The sequence below is a fragment of the Medicago sativa genome, chromosome 6 (genome assembly GCF_051527215.1).
Source record: "Medicago sativa cultivar Bolivia chromosome 6, Bolivia_mono, whole genome shotgun sequence".
Classification (NCBI taxonomy): domain Eukaryota; kingdom Viridiplantae; phylum Streptophyta; class Magnoliopsida; order Fabales; family Fabaceae; genus Medicago; species Medicago sativa.
The window spans coordinates 85,931,755-85,953,414 of record NC_140754.1 but is presented as its reverse complement, the minus strand read 5'-3'; the positions used below and the strand labels follow the sequence as shown (position 1 = coordinate 85,953,414).

The window sequence follows — 21,660 nt, the reverse complement described above, 5'->3', positions numbered from 1 at the left end:
TTAAAATACCTTTCTTTTTGTTTTTCAAAATACCTTTCATTTTGGACTCTTTCATTTTGGACTATATGTAAATATGGATTGTATTCCTTTCGAAAAAATGACTTCATTGAGAAATTGTGATCGAGTAAGTTGGATTATATCATAGTCTCTATGAGCGTAGCTAATTTGGTAGAGTAAGAATCAGAGTTTGAATTATGGATTTTCGATCTATTCATTTTAGTGAGTGAATTTTTTGGCACAATGTTACTTGAACAAAACAAAAACAATTGTATTGTATCTGTACTTCTATGAGCACAACTCAATTGATATAAACATTACAATATGTAGGGATTGATGTTCAAACATAAAGTTATCCACTTATTTGTCTTAAGAGTGAAATTATAGCCTCTTAACTACTTAAATTTTTTTTTTTTATCTTAAATCTTATATTCTTAGAAGAAGTCCAAATATTTTCAAAGTTAGATTAAAATTAGTAAATTTTGAACAATGTTAATTAGATTTAAACCCAAGTTTAGATATAAATGTTTTTTTTAATATGATGAATGCTTCATTCTTATTCACATCCAAAATTTTATCTGAATTATTTACTTTTGAGTGTAGTTATTTAGCAAAAGTTGAGTTTGACGATGATCAATAAGTATATACATCCGTAATTAACATCTTAGTAAATCAATTAATAATGTTAGATCATCCACGTTGGAGAGATTCATTTGTTGGTGCTTAAGTGGGTCCCATGCAGACGAGTTAGGATCATCTCCATTTATGTTCTTCATTTCTTCCATTTGGAGAGATAAAGACACAAATATTTTTTTTTTAAAAATAAAATAATTAATGATTATGGAACCCACTTAGTGGTAGGACCCACACATATATAGTTTGTGTCTATCTCTTTCCAAATTGCATACCCCAATTATTTTGCTAAATGGAGAGGATCTTGCTCCCACACGGACACATAACTCATTTATAATTTTTTAAATTGTAGTACATAATAAGCACTTAATCTCATCAACTTAACACCTCGCATAAATCTATTAAATGAGATCAACTAATAACTTTATATATTCTATCAATAACTCTATATCATTATATCTCAAATAAAAAAATAATTATATTTCAATTGTTTGATATTAAATTGGTGTCGGACCCTAGGAGAAGGTGGTGCTTAAAGAAGCACTTATTCCCTATAAGCATTCATCATATTATCTCTCAAATGGGGTATCTATTTGGTACCATAACTTATGTAGCCTAAACTCTCACATTGGGAATGGTCTTGGTGGAGGTCGTTTTGTTTCACGGTGTCTTCCTTCCCCGTCGTTCACGGTGGTGGCAACTAGAGCTCATGCTTTTTGATTTGCTCATGAGTCACAGATCGTCGGTGGTCTAAAATCTGGGTCTTTTAGATCTAGATCGGTTCTTTGCTAGTAAGACTTAGGATCCGACATGTTTTCCGCGATTCGACCACAGTGATGTTGGAGTTGTTGCAGATGGGTTTTCTGGTTCATGGTTGTTGTGTCTGATTTTTGATTCATTGATCATTTTCAAACGTGTCGAGCCCTGCAAGTATCATGGTTGGTTCTGCTGACACACGACAGTCATGCTGTAATGTGTGATTTCAAACGGTGGGCTAGAAATAGCTGTAAATTGATTGGTGGTGATTCGGTTTTGTGCACCACCGCAATCTCACGGTTGTGTTTGGTGTTGTCGGTGTCTGCTGTGTGGTCATGCCTTTGATTTCTTTGATTACTATCAAGAGTCGTTGAGTTATTCACGTTTCAAAGATATGGAGACGCATCGATGTTGTTTGAATATTTGTCGCGGCTGACTTCAGACTACTTCCTACTCATTTGTATGATTGACACTAGACTAGTTGGACTCGAAAGAGTCGGTGTTGCTTGTTGCCTCATTGTAGGGAGTTGTTGGTTCGTGGACTATTTTGTGTTGATGATTGGTTCATACACCAGATAGTTGGCCTTTGTTTATTTAGGATTAACCTTTGGAGGTTGGCTCATATGCGTGACTTAAAATGTTTGTAATGCCAGTTTGAGTTGTCTTGCACATTCATGTGTTTTTACTAGGTTAAGTCTATGCCCTCCAATTTTTTCTACATTTCTTTAATTATATATGAACACTTGATGTAACACCCCGTTTTCCCAACGTAAAAATTTCATAATTAAAAATCAGAGTAATTCTACTTTAACGGAATGCTACACTTCTTAAAAATTCATAAACTGAATAAATAGCAATTTATTCTTCAAAATCATTTAACATAAGTAATTCAAAACTTCGCAGCGGAATTAGTTCATTCAACATAAAAAGTCTTTGGCACGCAGGCCTCATCATAAAAATCTCAAGTCTTGTTCATATAATCCAAGCAGAGGGGTGAGATTTCTCAAACATTAATATTAAGCATATAAATCATATAAAGTACATTCAACAACTTAAACATCTTATAATTCATTAATCATATCTAACAACTTAAACTTCCTTAACTAGTGTCATTATCTTCTTATATTGGTCGTAAAACTATCTTAATACTAATCATAAACATCTTCATATATTATCAATTACTAATCTTAACATCATCATATAACATCAAATAATAGTCTCCAACAATCATCACATAGCATCAATATTAATCACAAACGTCACCACATTTCATCAAACATTATTTATAAGCATCAACACCTAATATCAAATATAATCAGAAGAATCATCATGTAATTTCACATAAGTATGATTATCAAAACATAGCATTACCGAAAACAACTTCATAATCAAATTCGTAATCAACTTCATATATCAACATAATTATAACTCACGTAACATCTTATCATAAATCATTCGTCTTCATTCATCATAGCACTTCATTAATAACTTATCAACTTGACATCTTAACAACTTGACAACTTGACATCTCAACATCTTAACAACTTCGACTCGACTATGCAACTTCTACTTCTCAAATCATCTTAAATCATCTTAGACATCTTCATTATGCATGTGGTACCACCAGGGCATCAAGCCCTCTTCTCTAAGGTCATAAAGGACCTGTCGGGCATTGAGCCCCCATCTCTAAGGTCATAAAGGACATGTCGGGCATTGAGCCCCCATCTCTAAGGTCATAAAGGACCTGTCGGGCATTGAGCCCCCATCTCTGACTATGCAACGACACAACTCTAATGCAACGACATAACTTTCGTACAACTTAGACAACTTCATGAACATCTATGACATCCTAACATCTTGATAACATAACATCTTAACAACTTGATGACTTCATAACGACTTGACGACTTAACAACTCTTATCATCTTAACGTCTTAACATCTTAACATCTTGACAACATATGGATCACATAAATAATTCATGTCATATCATAATATAACAATATCAAATGATAATAAACAACATATTTTTGTATAAACAACTTCGTATAACACCGTATTTAAACATCGACAATAATTCACTATGTATCTTTGTAAAAACATAATAAATTATCCACAACATATTTTCATGTCAAACCAAAGCTACTGGAAATATATCACAAATATCAACAACTTTCATGTTTACAACAAAGATCAATTCAAAACAGAAACATAAGAACAAAACGCAAAAACATGAAACAGATAATGCTGTCACCGTAGAATTTTGCTAAGACCTCCCTGTAGTATTTTCATCATAACTCAAAGACCAAACATCATTTTCATGTCAAACCAAAGCCACTAGAAAGCTAACAAAATTATCTAAAACTTTCATGTTTACGTCTAAGACCAATTCTGTACCGATCAATACCAGTTTTCATTTTAAATTCGGAAAAGTTGTGCTGAAAGTCCATAAAAATTCACTGTGACATACGTGCAGTAATTTGACCATAACTCAAGTTCTATAAATCGTTTTGACGTGAGACCAACGACATTAGAAAGCTAACATCCATACCTACAACTTTCGTGTTTACACCTAAGACCAATTCCGCACCGATCAATACCAGTTTTAATATCAAAATTCGGGCAGATTGCAGATTTTCTTCAAGTTTTACCTAATCTCATGGTGCTAACCTCAAAACTACTTCCAATAATCATCCTATGAATTATCTAAGGTCTGTACACAATTTCTACATCAATTCAACAAGTTTTCATCATCTAATCATCGAATCTCTCTCAAAACCCTAATTCTCAAATTCTCACAAACTCTCCCTAACTTGTTAGATGTAATCTAATGATTTAACAACTTAATATTAATGCAAGATAGTCTCACCCTCACCTTAGATTAATTCCTGAATCAGCAGCAGCGTTCTTCTTTCCTAAGGTCTTCTCCTCTTCTCTTGACTTTTCTCTTCTCTTCTCTTCTTTCTTGTTCTCCTCTTTTCCAAAAAGCGGTTTTTGGTAAACTCTTTCTAACTTAAGCTTCTCTATTTATAATACTAAAATATTCTTCCCAAATCTATTTATGCCCAACAACTTATTCTTCTTTCTATTCTAACCTCCAATTTTACTCACACTAATAATCCTCGTATTCTAATAAATAATATTTCTCTACTAAATATATAATAATACACCAAATAACAAATATATATCTATAACAATTAACAAATATATTATGCTAGTAAATACCAACATATAACATAACAAAATATCGCTCAACAAAATATACTAACTAAATTATAAAAAGACATCTAATCTCAACAAATCATATATCTCTCATATACATCATATAAATATATAAATATATTCTAAAACTAATTAAATAAAAAGGAGGGCGTTACACTTGACACTATATTAGAGTATAGTTGAGAAATCACATATTCTCTTTCTTGATAATTTTATTATGCTCTAACCTGATAAAAAAAAACTTTACTTAATAATTAAATTATGAGCATTTTTTTCTGATGATGTTTTTTATAATGTTCTTAACATCTCTAAATAAAATCAATCTAAAACAAATATTGACTTAACAACGAAAACCAAGACTATATTTGTAACACCCATACTAGACGTATCTAGAAAGTCTAGCATGTGCGTTAGTTTAGTATTGGATACATTAAAAATTTACAACATTAAAACTTCGAATGAATAATTTTATACAACAAACGTGTTTGTACAACATAAATACTACTCAACTCTTAATAAATATACTATATGCAACCTTGAATATCTATACATCCTGCAGCGGTACAAACGAACACTTGTCGCATCATCCATTCGGCTACTAGCTTGCTAAACCAACCTGATATCTGAAACAAAATAAGGATTGGGATGAGACATAATGTCTCAGTGAGTTCCACCTAATCCTAGGCTATAGGCAACCACGGGGAAAAACCTACGGTCACCACGTGTCTAATTTACAACCTGACGGTTGATTATACGTGTGTGGGGACTGGCATGCTTAGACGGTGGTGCATACTAGGGCCGTCATAATTCATCTTACTTGTTATAGGCTTACTATCATACATGTCATGGCGGTCAAGGGAACCTAAGACCACTATGCCAAGATACGGTAAACGCATCGAGGTCTTCGAGTAACATATTCATGACACCATCCTAAGCCGGACGATTAGGGAAACCTAAGAACGTCATCGGCTTCACATTCTTTACTTGTCCTAATCATAACTTGTACTTAACATAAACATACATGATCATAAACATATCATACATAATCGCGTCTAAGTTCATTATTCATTATGTTAGCGTTGAACAAACATTATTATCTTGGTTCATTTTACGGATAGTCCCGGGTGGAGTAACCCCGAGAACAATCCCATACATGACCGATGTACGTACATCGGACTCCCTCGGTGTCGTGCGGGTCCCTTGCGGCTTAAACCGTTCCCCTTAGGTCGAGAACCTCCCGTATCCCCCTAGCGTGGATAACAAGAGACACGAGCACCTACGTCTTGCTTATTTCAGTGACATGCGGGTCCCTTACGGCTTGAATCGTTCCCCTTAGATCGAGAACCTCTTGTATCCCCCTGATGTGGATAGCAAGAGACATGCCACCTACTTATTAGTCATGGTCTTGTCGTATACAGAAATTAAACATGTACATACTTGATCGTTTACCTCGGAACCTTAATCGAACCGATTAGTGGTAAACTCTTACTTGTTCATATACATACCTAATCATGGTGGAGTGATTGACTAATCAACCCACACTTATCATGCTTACTAACTTATTCTTGTTCATGTGCGAATATATAATTCGCATCCTATCATTCTAGGAATTCATACTAACTTGCTAGTTCTCGACGACTATGTCGAGGTTCTAGTTTTCCTTTGCTTAATGATTTGCTTGCTACCCGATTCAAACATAAAATTCTCATTTACCATGCTTCACCATACTTGTCACATACTCATTTCATTATAAAGAAATCTCCTTTCAAAGTTTAACAATTAGGATCTTGGTTTGAGGGGTTTATTTCTCTTAAAAAGACTGCACAAGAAAAACCGCTCGCGAAATGCCGAAACGACCTGAGGCGAACAAAACAATGGGTTCCCCCACTGTGTTGCTCGCCTAGGCGAGTAAAATTACTGGGGAGGCGAGCTCTTACTCGCCATGGCGAGTTGGGGGCGAGCAGGACCCCCTGTTCGACCTTCTAGCTCGCCTTGCGAGCAGTTTACTCGCCGTGGCGAGCTGTGACAGTCCAGCAACTTCAAAATTGATATTTTTGACTTAAAAACCTCAAACCAAGCATCTCCAAGTGCTATATGACCCTTAGGATCATTAGAAACCTATAAAAACAGTCATGGAACAAGTACATACAAGTATAGCAAGCATGGCAAGAAAAGGGGCAACTAACTTACACTTAAAATCCTAGAATTCATATAGTTTTCTTACTTGAATGAAACACATAAACCAAGGGTGGTAAGCTATCTAAGGAACTCACCTAATGATTTGCATTTGATCCCCAAGCTTACAAGCATCAATCACCACTTTCCATCTTCCAACCCTAGCTTGATCCTTTTACTCCCTTTGTTCAAACCACTTCCATTTTGATAATCCTTCTTGCAAACTAAGACACCTTTGTTCTTGACCATAGAAAAACCATTCTTAAATCAAACTTGAAGCCATAACCTAACCAACTCAAGCTTCCACTTATCCAATAATAAACCCTAGCTCCTTGATTCAATCAACCACCAAAACCTCTAATCAATCTAAATCCCTATCTTCTAGTTCAAGACCAAACCCTAGGTTGAATCTTTTCTTGAGAGGAGAAATAGAGAGGGATAAAACAAAATCTAAGTCTTATTAAGCTCAAAAGATCATGAGGGAACTTAACTTAGAAGCTTGCCATGAAAGGAAGAAGCTTTGGAAAGATTTGTGGAAGGAAGGAGGAAAGAATGGCGTGAGAATGAAGAGAGAAGGAGGAGAGAAAGTTTTGCCAAGCTTAGAGAGAGAAAGAATGAGTGAAATGAGATATTTTTGGCCCCAAATTAATTAAATACTCCCTTGACATGAAATTACCAAAATACCCCTTGTCTTAAGCGTTTTAAATACGACTCTGAGGCTTAGCCCGTATCTGACTGTCATCACTTAAAAATATTCTCCATAAACTTACTTTCCTTTTTATTAATCCTATGGCGCGATCGACGGTAGTATTCCGACACTGACAGGCGAGATATTACAATATTTATGAAAATTTTGTAAGGATAAAAATATATCATTAACAAAAATTACTCCCTCCAATTCTTTTTTTCGGTCAAGTAGTCTTGTGGCTAGAGCTTTCATAATTTAATTGTGAAGAAGTGGGGTGTATGGGGTTCGAATTCCAATCTCTGCATATAATATGTAATATCCCTATCAACTGTGCTAAACTCACGGGACGGGAATTACTCGCTCCAATTCTATATACAAAACAAAAAAAAACTTAAATCAACAAAAATTGACGTGTACAATTCAAAATTTCAACCTAATAAATTGGCTATTTGTTGATTCTACTTTTATAGATTTCTATAAAATCCTCTTTGTCAACGAATATAAAATCCCATAGAACATAGATATTTCGAATACACAAATTTTCCCTCGTCTACCTATCAACCTCAGCTAGGGTTTCAACTCAGGTAACCGTTCTTTCTCAAAACCACAATTTCCTTCAATCTCTTCTCCAATTTCAATTCTCACACTCATAATTTCAATCCCTTTTCACAGTTTTTTCTGCATCATTCTCAATTTTGTTGCTGAAGAATGGATCCAAAAGCATGCGATAAATCAGTTAAAGATTCTTCAGATTTCAAGTCCGAGAAGAAGATTCTCCACATAGTTGATAAATCAATTGCATGTCCCACTCCAGAGAAGAAGACTGAACCATTATTAGCCTCCAATTTCAAAGATTCAAATACCCAGCTTCCAGAAAAGTATGAACCCTAATTTAATTCAACATTTTTCCAATTTTTATAGATTTTTTTTTTGATTTTTGAACGTTTAGCAGAAGAAAAAAAAAATGAAATTTTTGATTTTTTTTTATTTTTTATGCAGGTACAAGAATGTTGCTGATTTGTTTAGTGGTATGAGTTGTGCACTTAGATTGTTGCATCTGCGTAAAAAGTCTCCAACTTTTCTAAATATTTGCAACAAGGTTGAAGTTCTTGCTAAGAGGTAATTGTTTTGTTTCCCTCTAATTAAAATAATCTTTATAGGTGTATATCTATGAAATACTGACACAGACACACCACTGACACTCACATGTTGACGCCAATAATTTATTTGAAAAAATGACATAATCAAATGTAATCATATTTGTCGGACACTGGACACACGTTCGATTAGAATTATTGGTGCTACAAACTATAAAGGTGTATGTGTGTATGAGTTTGTGTATAAGTGTGTCAGAATTGTCAATTAGTGTATATAGCGCGACACTATACAGTAATAGAATTTTAACAAACTGCTATTTTTCCATGATATGTGATTTAGTTCAAAGTGGTGTCATATAGAGGCTAATGCTATAGTACTGTAGTGTAGCGAAATTTGAACGAACTGCTATTTTCTGAGATCTGTGATTGACTTCACTAAAGTTCACTATATGTAGTCAAAGTTTTAATTGTAGAAGATCCATTTCCTTTGATTGATTAAGGAAGTGACTGTGATGTGTTTTATTTTCAGAAACTTCTCTTATGCTCATCTAGCGCAGATGAAGTATATACTTCCCAAAGGTATAGAAATTGAAAAGGTGGTTGTTGTTGATAAGAAGAGCTTGTGTATGAAGCCGGATTTGAAGATAACCTTGGTATTTGACGTTGTAGAAGATCATTCCGAACAGTCTGCTGATTTGGCTCTTATACGATATTTTAATTCCAGGCTGATTAATTTCATTAATCTGCATCCTGAGGTAACATTTTTTGATTTAGGGGTGTTAATCTTATTGATTGTATTTTCTGTATTTGAAGGAGCAATTTATGCTATCTTAACAGTGGTATCTGAAGCACGGGTACTCCATTTTGCTAAACGTACCCGTACCAGGTACTGCGTGGCTACTGGTGCACGTAATGTACGCGTACTGTACGCACCCATGAAGCACCGATTTTTTTTTTTTATTTTTTAAGGTTGGGTACAGTTACGGTACTGCATTGGTACTGGAAGGGTACATATATCCTCTTTTTTTTGGAGAAAATGAGGCTTTTCATGAGAATTAATAGCAATTATAGTTTTTTTTATAAAACTCAAACTTGAACTGTACGCATATCCTCTTTTTTTTTTGGAGAAAATGAGGCCTTTTATGAGAATTAATAGCATTATAGTTTTTTTTGTTTCTTAATAAAACTCAAACGGTTCAAGAGTCACAACAACCATTTATTTTAGTTTTTCAATTTGGATGTTTTAGCATCGTAATTTTTTTTTTGGTTGAATTTTTGTCGTCGTTTGAGCAATATAATTTCCTCATGCAATGTTTTTTTGAGAAATGCCGTATCCCGTACCCGTACTGGGTACCGTACCCGCACCCGTGCAACGTATTTTATTTGACTGTAAGCTTTGATTTGGATCATTATTTTAGATGTCGGAGTCCACATTTCTAAATCCAGTCTGAGTGAGTTCTAGAACTTCATTGGTTGTGTCTGAGTTATACATCTGAAAAGTCCAATGTAATCAATGTAATACTGTCATTTTTTGGTAACATAGTCAAGGGTGGTGGCATTTAGGTTTTCATTCTCTGCATAGTACTCTGTGCGGTGATTTGTGACTCCATATGGTAGTTAGACGGAAGCATGTTATAACCAGTTGAATATGTATTAATGATGATAATAAGGTGTTATGCGATATTTAGTTGAAAATATATTGGATCATTGATGATTATGTAAACATGTTATACTTGGTTGAAAATGTATTGATGATAATAAAAAATTATTATATGAGATTTAGTTGAATTGAAAATGTTGTTTATGTTTATAATTTATGAGATTTTTTGGCTACTGGTTATGCTTACCTTTTTACAACTGCTTTTCTTTGGGTCTGGATCGGCTATAATATTTATTTTTGTTCTTAGAAGTATGCAAAAGAATTGATTTCATCACCTTAATTTTGATTTTAATTTTTTGTTTTTGCTTTTTGTTGTGGATATCAGAGACTGATATTCCAGAGGCCACACTACCAGAGCCCTTTAGCCAAAGACCTTATAACTTGATTTTCAAAGATGCAACTGTAAATTTGTCAACGGAACTTTCATCAACTTCCAATGAAATTGAACTGTCGCTGAACAACTTACATCTGAGTCCATCTTTTAAAAGACACTTTTCTCAGAAGAATGTTGCTAACGAGACTGAGCAAGTTCAGAGCTTTTCATCATCTGAAAATTCTCTGTCATCCCATGAATCTGACTGGCTGGATAACCAAGAAAGTGAAAGCACATGGCAGAATGAATGTACACCATTGTCTGATTGTGTGAGTAATAATGTAGAAAGAGGCAAGCAGAAGGAATCAAAGTCCATGTGTATTCAACAAAATGTTATTAATACCAGTACATAAGATCTCCCCTCCACATTCTGTTAGCCGCATTGAAAGCCCTGATTTGAAAATTGTTTCTTGTACGGATAGTTTGTTGACACACACTCCTGCACAGTCAGCACCTGAGAGATTGTTGCTCGGATCTGATGTTAAGCTTCAGAAAATGACTGCCCAGAAGTCTGGGTCGTGCTTTAAGCCTGCAAAAAGAGTGCTCGACTTTACACTCACTGAAGGCAGTGATGATTTCGACAATAGAGTATACATGTCTAAACCTAGCAGAGGATGTTCTGAGGACTTCAAATCTTTCGATTCCGTTTCCCCGCCTCAGGAGGTATGCACCCGCTATCTAGTTTTTGTTTTAATTTTCGATTTATCCCTAAATCATACTTTGATATTCACTTATTATTCTATTTTGTACCTTTCAATTTATCCTTGATGGAGAGCTTGCAAAGAAAGCAATTTATTTTCCTGACATTTAGTAGTTCATGTTAAATTCTAACTAGTGAGTGGGATACTCATCATATATTCATGCATGAAAAAAGAGGAGCCTTAGAGATTGTTATAAGATAATGAACAAACTGGGTGAGAAACATGTCGAAGATTTTCTGTATGGTTGTCAGCAATGATGGTCGAACCCGTTGTCTTGTTTGGGTATCGGCTAACCGGTGTACTTGTAATATTTGATTGACAGATTGTATTTTGAGTGGTCTTTTTAGTACGCCTTGTGCTAAAGAGGTGACTCTGTCTGTGTTAATATATACCATTTTTGCTTCTTCAAAATTTTTTAGAGTGAAACATCGAGGATGGTTATACAAATATGGTTAAGTTTTTATTTATAACACACTTATTATATTGTAGTTTAGTCGATTTCTTAGATTGGCTGTGTCAAATAGCAGAGATGGTTTATATTTTTAGAATATTCCTCTCTTTCTAGATTGACGACAAAAAAGGGATTTACGAACTGCACTTCATTCATTTTGTATTTTCTTACTTTGCTATTCTCCCATGTTCTTGCTCCATTCAAATCTCTTGTTTATTCACAGTTCACAAGTATATGCTTTTGGTCTGTGTTTATAATTGTTCATACTTTTGAATATTCTTGATATCTAATATCCCTTCCGCACTTTGCATCTGATCAACATTATCTTCCTTAATTTTTTTTATTATAAAAGCAAATTTTTCTTTCTTGAAAGTAATTGATTTCTTGTTAATTGGTTTCTCGATGCAGGTAGATGAGAACCTTAATTGTTTGGTTGCATCGGATAACAGTCCTTCATCATTGGTGGAACTGGTTAATGTGATTGACTCTATATTTGACTCTGTCAAAAGAACTTCAATCACTAAAGAGGAGCTCTTGCAAAAGATGATGATGAACTGTTTAGATTTTGTTGAGATTAGTATGTTCTAATTCTATTTTATTATAATGTACACGATTTCTTAGTAATAAACATTCTAGCTAACTAATCTTGTCCTCCCAATAGGAGAAGCTGAAGAACAGATTGAGATTTTGGAAAAGACTGTGCCAAACTGGCTTTGCAAGAAGGTGGTTTCTTCTGGAGACACTATGTACTGGTGGGTCTCTTTCTTTTTTTCACTGATGAAACCTTGGTTCTTTTAGAGTATCAGTCTCTTTTAGGGACGTGAAAATTACAGTCCAACTTAAAACATGAAATTCCAGCCTTCTTTGGGCTATATAAAAACAAAATTTTACATATATCATGGATATAATGGAATAGCAGAATTAGATGTTATTGGTAGCCAAAATCCCTTGGCGTTGACTTCAAACTAGTTATTTTATTAGTTCTCTTTGTGTTCTTAAGCTTGTAGTTTATAAAACCTGTTATATTTGCAGTGTCAAGAATGCGTTAGATTTGGACTCAGTTCGATCGAGGCTTCTCAGCAATGTCAACAAAGGGAGATGAGTGAAAGGCTTTTGTGGAATGATATAAATTGTTGCTCTGCATTACTTGGTAATTGTTGGTTGGATTTTTGCACTTACTGTTTTAGTTACAACAACCAGCTATAGTGAATATCTTGGCTGGCACATAAGGGATTGTAAGAACTGGTTTTATAAATTGTTCTTAAGCTTTTTAGTTCCACATATTGTATGTATTCTCTGTCTGTCTCAGTTTCTTTTTTGGTTATATTCTCTCTCGGTTAGTGGAATACTTATTTCACACAGATTAATGAATGATATAAATGAAAATAGGGATAGTAATTTTTTTTTTCTTATAAAAAGAGAATAGTAATTTTATTAAATTAACTTTTTTTTGCCAAATTAAATTAACATTATTAAGTATCGGTGTATTGACTACGATTAATATAAAATGAAAGATGAGTAGAATTATCTTGATTTCCTTGCGAGGTGTGCATAATAATGTGTTAAAAGTGGTGAAAAATATTGAGTTCACCTTTCTAAAAGTTCAACAGTTGGTTAAAGAGTAATGCGGCTAAGACCCTTAAGGATGAGGGACTCGATTTTAAATGATTAAATTTTGCAGCGGCGATTTAAAATAATTAGTAAGTTCAGGGACTAAATATCAAATGACTTCTATTTGTAGGGATTAAACATATATAAAAACCTTTAATCAATACCGGGAAAATTACTAGAATTTCAATTTTCCTCCTTACTGATACTGACACAAGCGCATCCCAGCAGTTTAACATTTATGCTTAATCAATATACGGGAAACTGCCGGGAAACTGCCTCTACTGATACTGACAAGCATGTCCCACTTTCTTGACTTTAGATACTCCAAAGTCTTTCTTAAGTTCAGCAGTACAGTCATTCACTCATCCTAGCTCAATTTTATCCAAACAACTGTTCTTTCATCTGAATCTGAATACTAATATTCATCAAACCACACTCATTCACTCATCATGGCTCCTCTCACAGTCACAAATCAATTCAAGTATGATGTTTTTCTCAGTTTTAGAGGTGAAGATACTCGCCATGGTTTCACCGGCTATCTCAAAAAAGCTCTTGATGACAAAGGAGTCCGAACTTTCATCGATGATGAGAAGCTTAAAAAAGGAGATGAAATCACACCATCACTTCTCAAAGCAATTGAAGAGTCCATGATGGCCATTGTTGTCCTCTCTAAGAATTATGCTTCTTCATCCTTTTGCTTACAAGAACTTTCAAAGATCCTTGATACCATGAAAGATAAGGCGGGTCGTTACGTTTTACCAGTATTTTATAAGGTGGATCCTTCTGATGTACGAAAGTTGAAAAGGAGTTATGGTGAAGCCATGAAAAAACATGATGTGGCCAGCTCCTCAAGTCATGATGTGAATAATAAATGGAAGGCTTCTCATTACAAAGGGTACACTTCTATCTTTGTTTTTAATATCAACTAACTAATAATTTATTTCTTTTCTTATTTTATCTTTTACCATATTATTAATTTATTTGTATCTTTCTTTTTATCACATTTTTTTTAAAAGCTTAATTGATATGCTAGACTGTAAAGAGAAATTACTCACAAAAAAAAAAAAAGTAAAGAGAATGAATTTTTTATTTTTTACATAAAATAGTAAAGGGGATGATAAGAAGCTAAATAATTTTTTTCTTAAAAAATATACGATAATTGTATTTCTTAATTCATTTTTCAAAAACTTAAACAACAAACATGGCAGATGACAATTTTAGTTATAACATAGACTTCCGTGTACTTTTGATCCCCATCTATCATAATTGTGTGATTTTAACCTCCTATGTTTTTGAGCGATTTTGGACCCTTATATTTTCATTCTTTATGATTTTATAGTCTCTCTTATAATTTTCCTCCAAATTTATGTTGTGGCGATATGATTTATTGATGTGACACTCAACCCATGACCTTTCTTAAAATTAAAAAATATAACTCCAAAAAATGCCAAAATGTTTGTTACCCTAATTAAAAGTTTCTCCGCTCTTAAGTGTACAAGCTGATTTTTGGCATTTTTTAATTTTAAAGAAAAATCACAACTATGAGAGTTGAGTGTTACGTCAATAAAAGATGGCACAACATCAGTGTAAATTTTGGTGGAGTAAACTACCAAATCATGGGGAAAACATAAGGGGACGTAATTCCTAAAAATAGGGGGGTGCGGGGGCAATATTGTACAGTCGCAAGAAGTGGAGGGAGAAAAACACAATCAAGCCTAATTTATAATTAATGTTAAAAACATAGACATACACTTGAATGACCACTTTTCTCTTATTGGATAGGGATGAGTATGAGGGGGGGGGGGGGGGGGGGGGGGGGGGGGGCGGGGAGAAAAACACAATCAAGCCTAATTTATAATTAATGTTAAAAACATAGACATACACTTGAATGACCACTTTTCTCTTATTGGATAGGGATGAGTATGAGTATGAGTTTATTGAGAAGATTGTTGAACAAGTCTTAAGAAATATAAAACCTATTGTCTTCCCTGTTGGTGATTACCTAGTTGGACTAGAGCACCAAAAGCAACATGTGACTTCTCTTTTGAATGTTGGGTCTAATGATACAATCCACATGGTCGGGATCCATGGGATTGGTGGAATAGGGAAAACTACTCTTGCTCTAGAAGTTTATAATTCGATTGTCCATCAATTTCAATGTTCCTGTTTTTTTGAAAAAGTCAGAGACTTTAAGGAAAGTGGGTTGATATATCTCCAAAAGATCCTTCTGTCTCAAATTGTTGGAGAGACGAACATGGAGATAACAAGTGTTAGACAGGGAGTTTCAATATTACAACAAAAGCTTCACCAAAAGAAGGTTCTTTTACTTCTGGATGATGTTGACAAGGATGAGCAATTAAAGGCTATTGCTGGAAGTTCCGATTGGTTTGGTCTAGGAAGTAGAGTCATCATCACGACTCGGGACAAAAGGTTGCTAACATATCATGGGATTGAAAGAACATATGAGGTGAAGGGATTGAAGGATGCAAATGCTTTTGACTTGGTGGGATGGAAAGCTTTAAAAAATGATTATAGTCCAAGCTATAAAGATGTTTTATTAGAACAAAAGCAAGGAAGAGAATTAAATGCGAATGAATTGTGTAGACTAAAATATTTGAAGAACGACGTACGTTTTTCAAGTTATGTGAATGTTTTAAAGCGTGTTGTAGCATATGCTTCGGGCCTTCCACTTGCTTTGGAAGTCATAGGTTCTCACTTTTTTAACAAGACAATAGAACAATGTAATTATGTACTAGATCGTTGTGAAAGGGTTCCTGATAAAAAGATCCAAACAACACTACAAGTGAGCTTCGATGCTTTGGAGGATGAAGACAAATTTGTTTTTCTTGACATTGCTTGTTCCCTCAAAGGATGGAATTTGACAAGAGTCGAAGAAATACTTCATGCTCATTATGGTAATATCATGAAAGATCACATTGATGTGTTAGTGGAAAAATCTCTCATAAAAATAAGCGATTCCGGTAATGTAACATTACATGATTTGATAGAGGATATGGGGAAAGAAATTGTTAGACAGAATCACCTGAAGATCCTGGAAAATGCACTAAGTTATGGGCCTATGAAGATATAAAGAAAGTTTTTAAAGAAAATACGGTGAGTTGTTATAATGATATGAATGGTTTGACTTTCATCTTTAACGTAGATTTATGTTACTAATAATAAAATTGTTGTTGACAATAAGTGGGGGGAGAAAAACACAATCAAGCCTAATTTATAATTAATGTTAAAAACATAGACATACACTTGAATGACCACTTTTCTCTTATTGGATAGGGATGAGTATGAGTATGAGTTTATTGAGAAGATTGTTGAACAAGTCTTAAGAAATATAAAACCTATTGTCTTCCCTGTTGGTGATTACCTAGTTGGACTAGAGCACCAAAAGCAACATGTGACTTCTCTTTTGAATGTTGGGTCTAATGATACAATCCACATGGTCGGGATCCATGGGATTGGTGGAATAGGGAAAACTACTCTTGCTCTAGAAGTTTATAATTCGATTGTCCATCAATTTCAATGTTCCTGTTTTTTTGAAAAAGTCAGAGACTTTAAGGAAAGTGGGTTGATATATCTCCAAAAGATCCTTCTGTCTCAAATTGTTGGAGAGACGAACATGGAGATAACAAGTGTTAGACAGGGAGTTTCAATATTACAACAAAAGCTTCACCAAAAGAAGGTTCTTTTACTTCTGGATGATGTTGACAAGGATGAGCAATTAAAGGCTATTGCTGGAAGTTCCGATTGGTTTGGTCTAGGAAGTAGAGTCATCATCACGACTCGGGACAAAAGGTTGCTAACATATCATGGGATTGAAAGAACATATGAGGTGAAGGGATTGAAGGATGCAAATGCTTTTGACTTGGTGGGATGGAAAGCTTTAAAAAATGATTATAGTCCAAGCTATAAAGATGTTTTATTAGAACAAAAGCAAGGAAGAGAATTAAATGCGAATGAATTGTGTAGACTAAAATATTTGAAGAACGACGTACGTTTTTCAAGTTATGTGAATGTTTTAAAGCGTGTTGTAGCATATGCTTCGGGCCTTCCACTTGCTTTGGAAGTCATAGGTTCTCACTTTTTTAACAAGACAATAGAACAATGTAATTATGTACTAGATCGTTGTGAAAGGGTTCCTGATAAAAAGATCCAAACAACACTACAAGTGAGCTTTGATGCTTTGGAGGATGAAGACAAATTTGTTTTTCTTGACATTGCTTGTTCCCTCAAAGGATGGAATTTGACAAGAGTCGAAGAAATACTTCATGCTCATTATGGTAATATCATGAAAGATCACATTGATGTGTTAGTGGAAAAATCTCTCATAAAAATAAGCGATTCCGGTAATGTAACATTACATGATTTGATAGAGGATATGGGGAAAGAAATTGTTAGACAGAATCACCTGAAGATCCTGGAAAATGCACTAAGTTATGGGCCTATGAAGATATAAAGAAAGTTTTTAAAGAAAATACGGTGAGTTGTTATAATGATATGAATGGTTTGACTTTCATCTTTAACGTAGATTTATGTTACTAATAATAAAATTGTTGTTGACAATAAGTGGGGGGAGAAAAACACAATCAAGCCTAATTTATAATTAATGTTAAAAACATAGACATACACTTGAATGACCACTTTTCTCTTATTGGATAGGGATGAGTATGAGTATGAGTTTATTGAGAAGATTGTTGAACAAGTCTTAAGAAATATAAAACCTATTGTCTTCCCTGTTGGTGATTACCTAGTTGGACTAGAGCACCAAAAGCAACATGTGACTTCTCTTTTGAATGTTGGGTCTAATGATACAATCCACATGGTCGGGATCCATGAGATTGGTGGAATAGGGAAAACTACTCTTGCTCTAGAAGTTTATAATTCGATTGTCCATCAATTTCAATGTTCCTGTTTTTTTGAAAAAGTCAGAGACTTTAAGGAAAGTGGGTTGATATATCTCCAAAAGATCCTTCTGTCTCAAATTGTTGGAGAGACGAACATGGAGATAACAAGTGTTAGACAGGGAGTTTCAATATTACAACAAAAGCTTCACCAAAAGAAGGTTCTTTTACTTCTGGATGATGTTGACAAGGATGAGCAATTAAAGGCTATTGCTGGAAGTTCCGATTGGTTTGGTCTAGGAAGTAGAGTCATCATCACGACTCGGGACAAAAGGTTGCTAACATATCATGGGATTGAAAGAACATATGAGGTGAAGGGATTGAAGGATGCAAATGCTTTTGACTTGGTGGGATGGAAAGCTTTAAAAAATGATTATAGTCCAAGCTATAAAGATGTTTTATTAGAACAAAAGCAAGGAAGAGAATTAAATGCGAATGAATTGTGTAGACTAAAATATTTGAAGAACGACGTACGTTTTTCAAGTTATGTGAATGTTTTAAAGCGTGTTGTAGCATATGCTTCGGGCCTTCCACTTGCTTTGGAAGTCATAGGTTCTCACTTTTTTAACAAGACAATAGAACAATGTAATTATGTACTAGATCGTTGTGAAAGGGTTCCTGATAAAAAGATCCAAACAACACTACAAGTGAGCTTTGATGCTTTGGAGGATGAAGACAAATTTGTTTTTCTTGACATTGCTTGTTCCCTCAAAGGATGGAATTTGACAAGAGTCGAAGAAATACTTCATGCTCATTATGGTAATATCATGAAAGATCACATTGATGTGTTAGTGGAAAAATCTCTCATAAAAATAAGCGATTCCGGTAATGTAACATTACATGATTTGATAGAGGATATGGGGAAAGAAATTGTTAGACGAGAATCACCTGAAGATCCTGGAAAATGCACTAAGTTATGGGCCTATGAAGATATAAAGAAAGTTTTTAAAGAAAATACGGTGAGTTGTTATAATGATATGAATGGTTTGACTTTCATCTTTAACGTAGATTTATGTTACTAATAATAAAATTGTTGTTGACATATATGATAGGGCTGAAAAACACATGAAAAGACGAAAATGCCCCCGCGGCAGTTAACTCCCGAAGTAAGGAATCAACTGCAATTAACTTCCGAAGTTCCTTCGGCAGTTAGCTGCCGACGAAAAAAGAAAAAAAAAAAAGAAAAAAAATCTCAGCACTTAAGTGCCGAAGAACTCATCAATTTTTTTTAATAAAATGAATCTCACGTTCCATTGCTTTATATTTCATGTTTCCATTGCTTTATATTCATGCATGAGTATGGCTTTATATACAAGTAATAGTATGATATTACTTAAACTGGGAAGGGTTATTTTACTAAGTTTTAACTATAGTTAGTATTAATAATTATAATAGTCCTCTTATTCTTGTGCTAGAATTTAGTTTGTCTTTGACATCTGATATTGCTGTTTGGTTTTAAAAAAAATTGATGAAATCTTCGGACCTTAAGTGCCGAGGTTTTTTTTTCCTCCCTTTTTTCATCGGCAGTTAACTGCCGAAGGAACTTCGGTAGTTAACTGCAGCCGGTTCCTTACTTCGGTAGTTAATTGCCGCAGAGACATTTTCGTCTTTTACATGTGTTTCTCAGCCCTATCATATGCGTCAACAACAATTTTCTACTAATAATGCTCACGTTACCCTTTTGGCTTAATGCATTATTTAATGTCACTATATCACAACTTTTTATACTCTATGGGAAATTCTAACAAGTCTACTTATGACGATCGTTAAGAAACTTAAAGTAGAAACTTTATCTTAAAAATTGTGTATTCAACATATTAAAATATTAGTAAAAAACATTTTTTTTTCTACATAAAATTTAACAATTGTTTACTTTTTTGAATCCTTAACGAGTGCAATTAACACTTATTAGCATGACTCTTAATTTATATATACCCTCAATGTATTACATATACATCAGTTAATGAATGCATGTGTAATTTGTAATAATTTGTCATATCTCCTTAATTGATATGCCAACACATTCTGGAATGCATATGTAATTTTTTTAACACTAATGGTGTATGTAAATTAAACTTTTGTAAGTAATATTTAAAAAGGTCATGCTAACTTGTGCCATAAATGCACAAGTTAATGAGCTTAAAATAGAGCTAGAAAGATAAGTCTCTGTTTCAAAATACATGTCGTAGTCAATCACTTCACATATGTCAATGCACAACTTTAACCGTTAATATCTTTAATTATCTAAAGTAAAAAATATTTAACTAAAATAATTCTTAGAAAAATAAATTAACAAAATGATAAATGATTATGTAATACTTCGAAAACACTTAATTTGTTTTTTTACATTGTTTGTAATTTAAAAATTAAAAGTAAACTATCCCGTCCATTCCCTTCCTAAACCCTCAATCCAAAGACACGCTTAAATTTAGTTTCTTGTCTCAAGGACACAATCTAGTTTGTCCACATATAAAAATCACAGTGAAACTTTGAATCAGCGAGATCTTTAAATATCGGTTGATTTGTCCTTTTTTGTTTACAGGGAACAAGTACCATTAAAATGATACATTTCCAATTTGACCCTTGGATTGAAAAAAAGAAGGATGCCTCGGATGGAAAAGCTTTCAAGAAGATGAAAAATCTCAGAACACTAATTTTTAGTACTCCTGTTTGTTTTTCTGAAACTTCTGAACATATTCCAAATAGTTTACGAGTGCTGGAATATTCCAATCGCAATCGCAATTATTACCATAGCCGTGTATCAAATCTATTTGAGTGGGACGGCTTTCTCAAAAAGGCAAGTGTAGCCTATTCATATCTATTTTCTTATATAATATGTTTTTGGTCTCTATAAAATTGGAACCTTTTAAGTTTAGTCTTACTTGATTTTAATAATTCTTTTAGTCCCTAATAAAATTTTCTGCACTCAGTATTAGTCTCTGCTCAATTCAAATTTATTTAATTTATGCTTAAACTCTTGAGTTTTTCAACAATTTTTTGTAGACATGTTAAGCACGTTACAAAAAGTTCCTCTGCAAAAAAATTTCGCAAAATTTGATTTCAACGTCCATATTTTGTTACTTTTATCTTTAACTTTTGTCGTTTTGAAAATTTCATATTTAATTCTTTTCATGTTAATAAATTCTAAATTTTAGTAAATGAACCTTTCATAATGTTTTAAGTTTGTCTCACAAAAATCGTTCATAAATTTAAGAGTTTAAGGATAATTAAACAGACTTTGTTGTAGTAGGGACTAAAATTAGAAGTAATTTTTTTTGTAGGGACTAAAAAACCTATTAAAATTATGGAAGGACTAAACTTATAAGCTCTTAATTTTATAGGGACCAAAAACATATTTAACTCTATTAATAAATCCGGTTT

The 21,660-nt window shown here is 33.7% G+C and overlaps 1 protein-coding gene and 1 pseudogene across 3 annotated transcripts; both read left to right on the top strand.

Moving 5' to 3' along the window:
* Positions 1–8,069: 8,069 nt before the first annotated feature.
* Positions 8,070–13,033, top strand: LOC146917717 (CDT1-like protein a, chloroplastic; annotated as a pseudogene). The gene is made up of 7 exons (XR_015015830.1): positions 8,070–8,348; positions 8,470–8,589; positions 9,097–9,343; positions 10,555–11,263; positions 12,161–12,329; positions 12,414–12,504; positions 12,785–13,033. The product of XR_015015830.1 is annotated as a CDT1-like protein a, chloroplastic (transcript).
* Positions 13,034–13,746: 713 nt separating this feature from the next.
* On the top strand, positions 13,747–21,195 carry LOC146917716 (toll/interleukin-1 receptor-like protein). 2 transcript variants are annotated; one of them, XM_085719517.1, is made up of 2 exons: positions 13,747–14,258; positions 20,822–20,949. In XM_085719517.1, exons 1-2 carry the CDS (start codon positions 13,813–13,815, stop codon positions 20,841–20,843), a joined length of 468 nt encoding a protein of 155 aa, XP_085575643.1. In that variant the 5' UTR covers positions 13,747–13,812; the 3' UTR covers positions 20,844–20,949. The 2 variants fall into 2 exon arrangements, with proteins under 2 accessions (XP_085575643.1, XP_085575642.1); XM_085719516.1 differs by lacking the exon at positions 13,747–14,258 and adding an exon at positions 17,960–19,238 and having other exon boundaries at positions 20,822–21,195.
* Positions 21,196–21,660: the final 465 nt, after the last annotated feature.

What these genes read in the sequence shown, in the direction of transcription:
- LOC146917716 (XM_085719516.1), top strand. Translation starts at nt 18,012, where the DNA reads ATGACCACTTTTCTCTTATTGGATAGGGATGAGTATGAGTATGAGTTT. An exon ending in AAGTTTTTAAAGAAAATACG is followed by an intron (nt 19,239 to 20,821) that starts GTGAGTTGTTAT and finishes TTTTGTTTACAG; the next exon opens with GGAACAAGTACCATTAAAAT.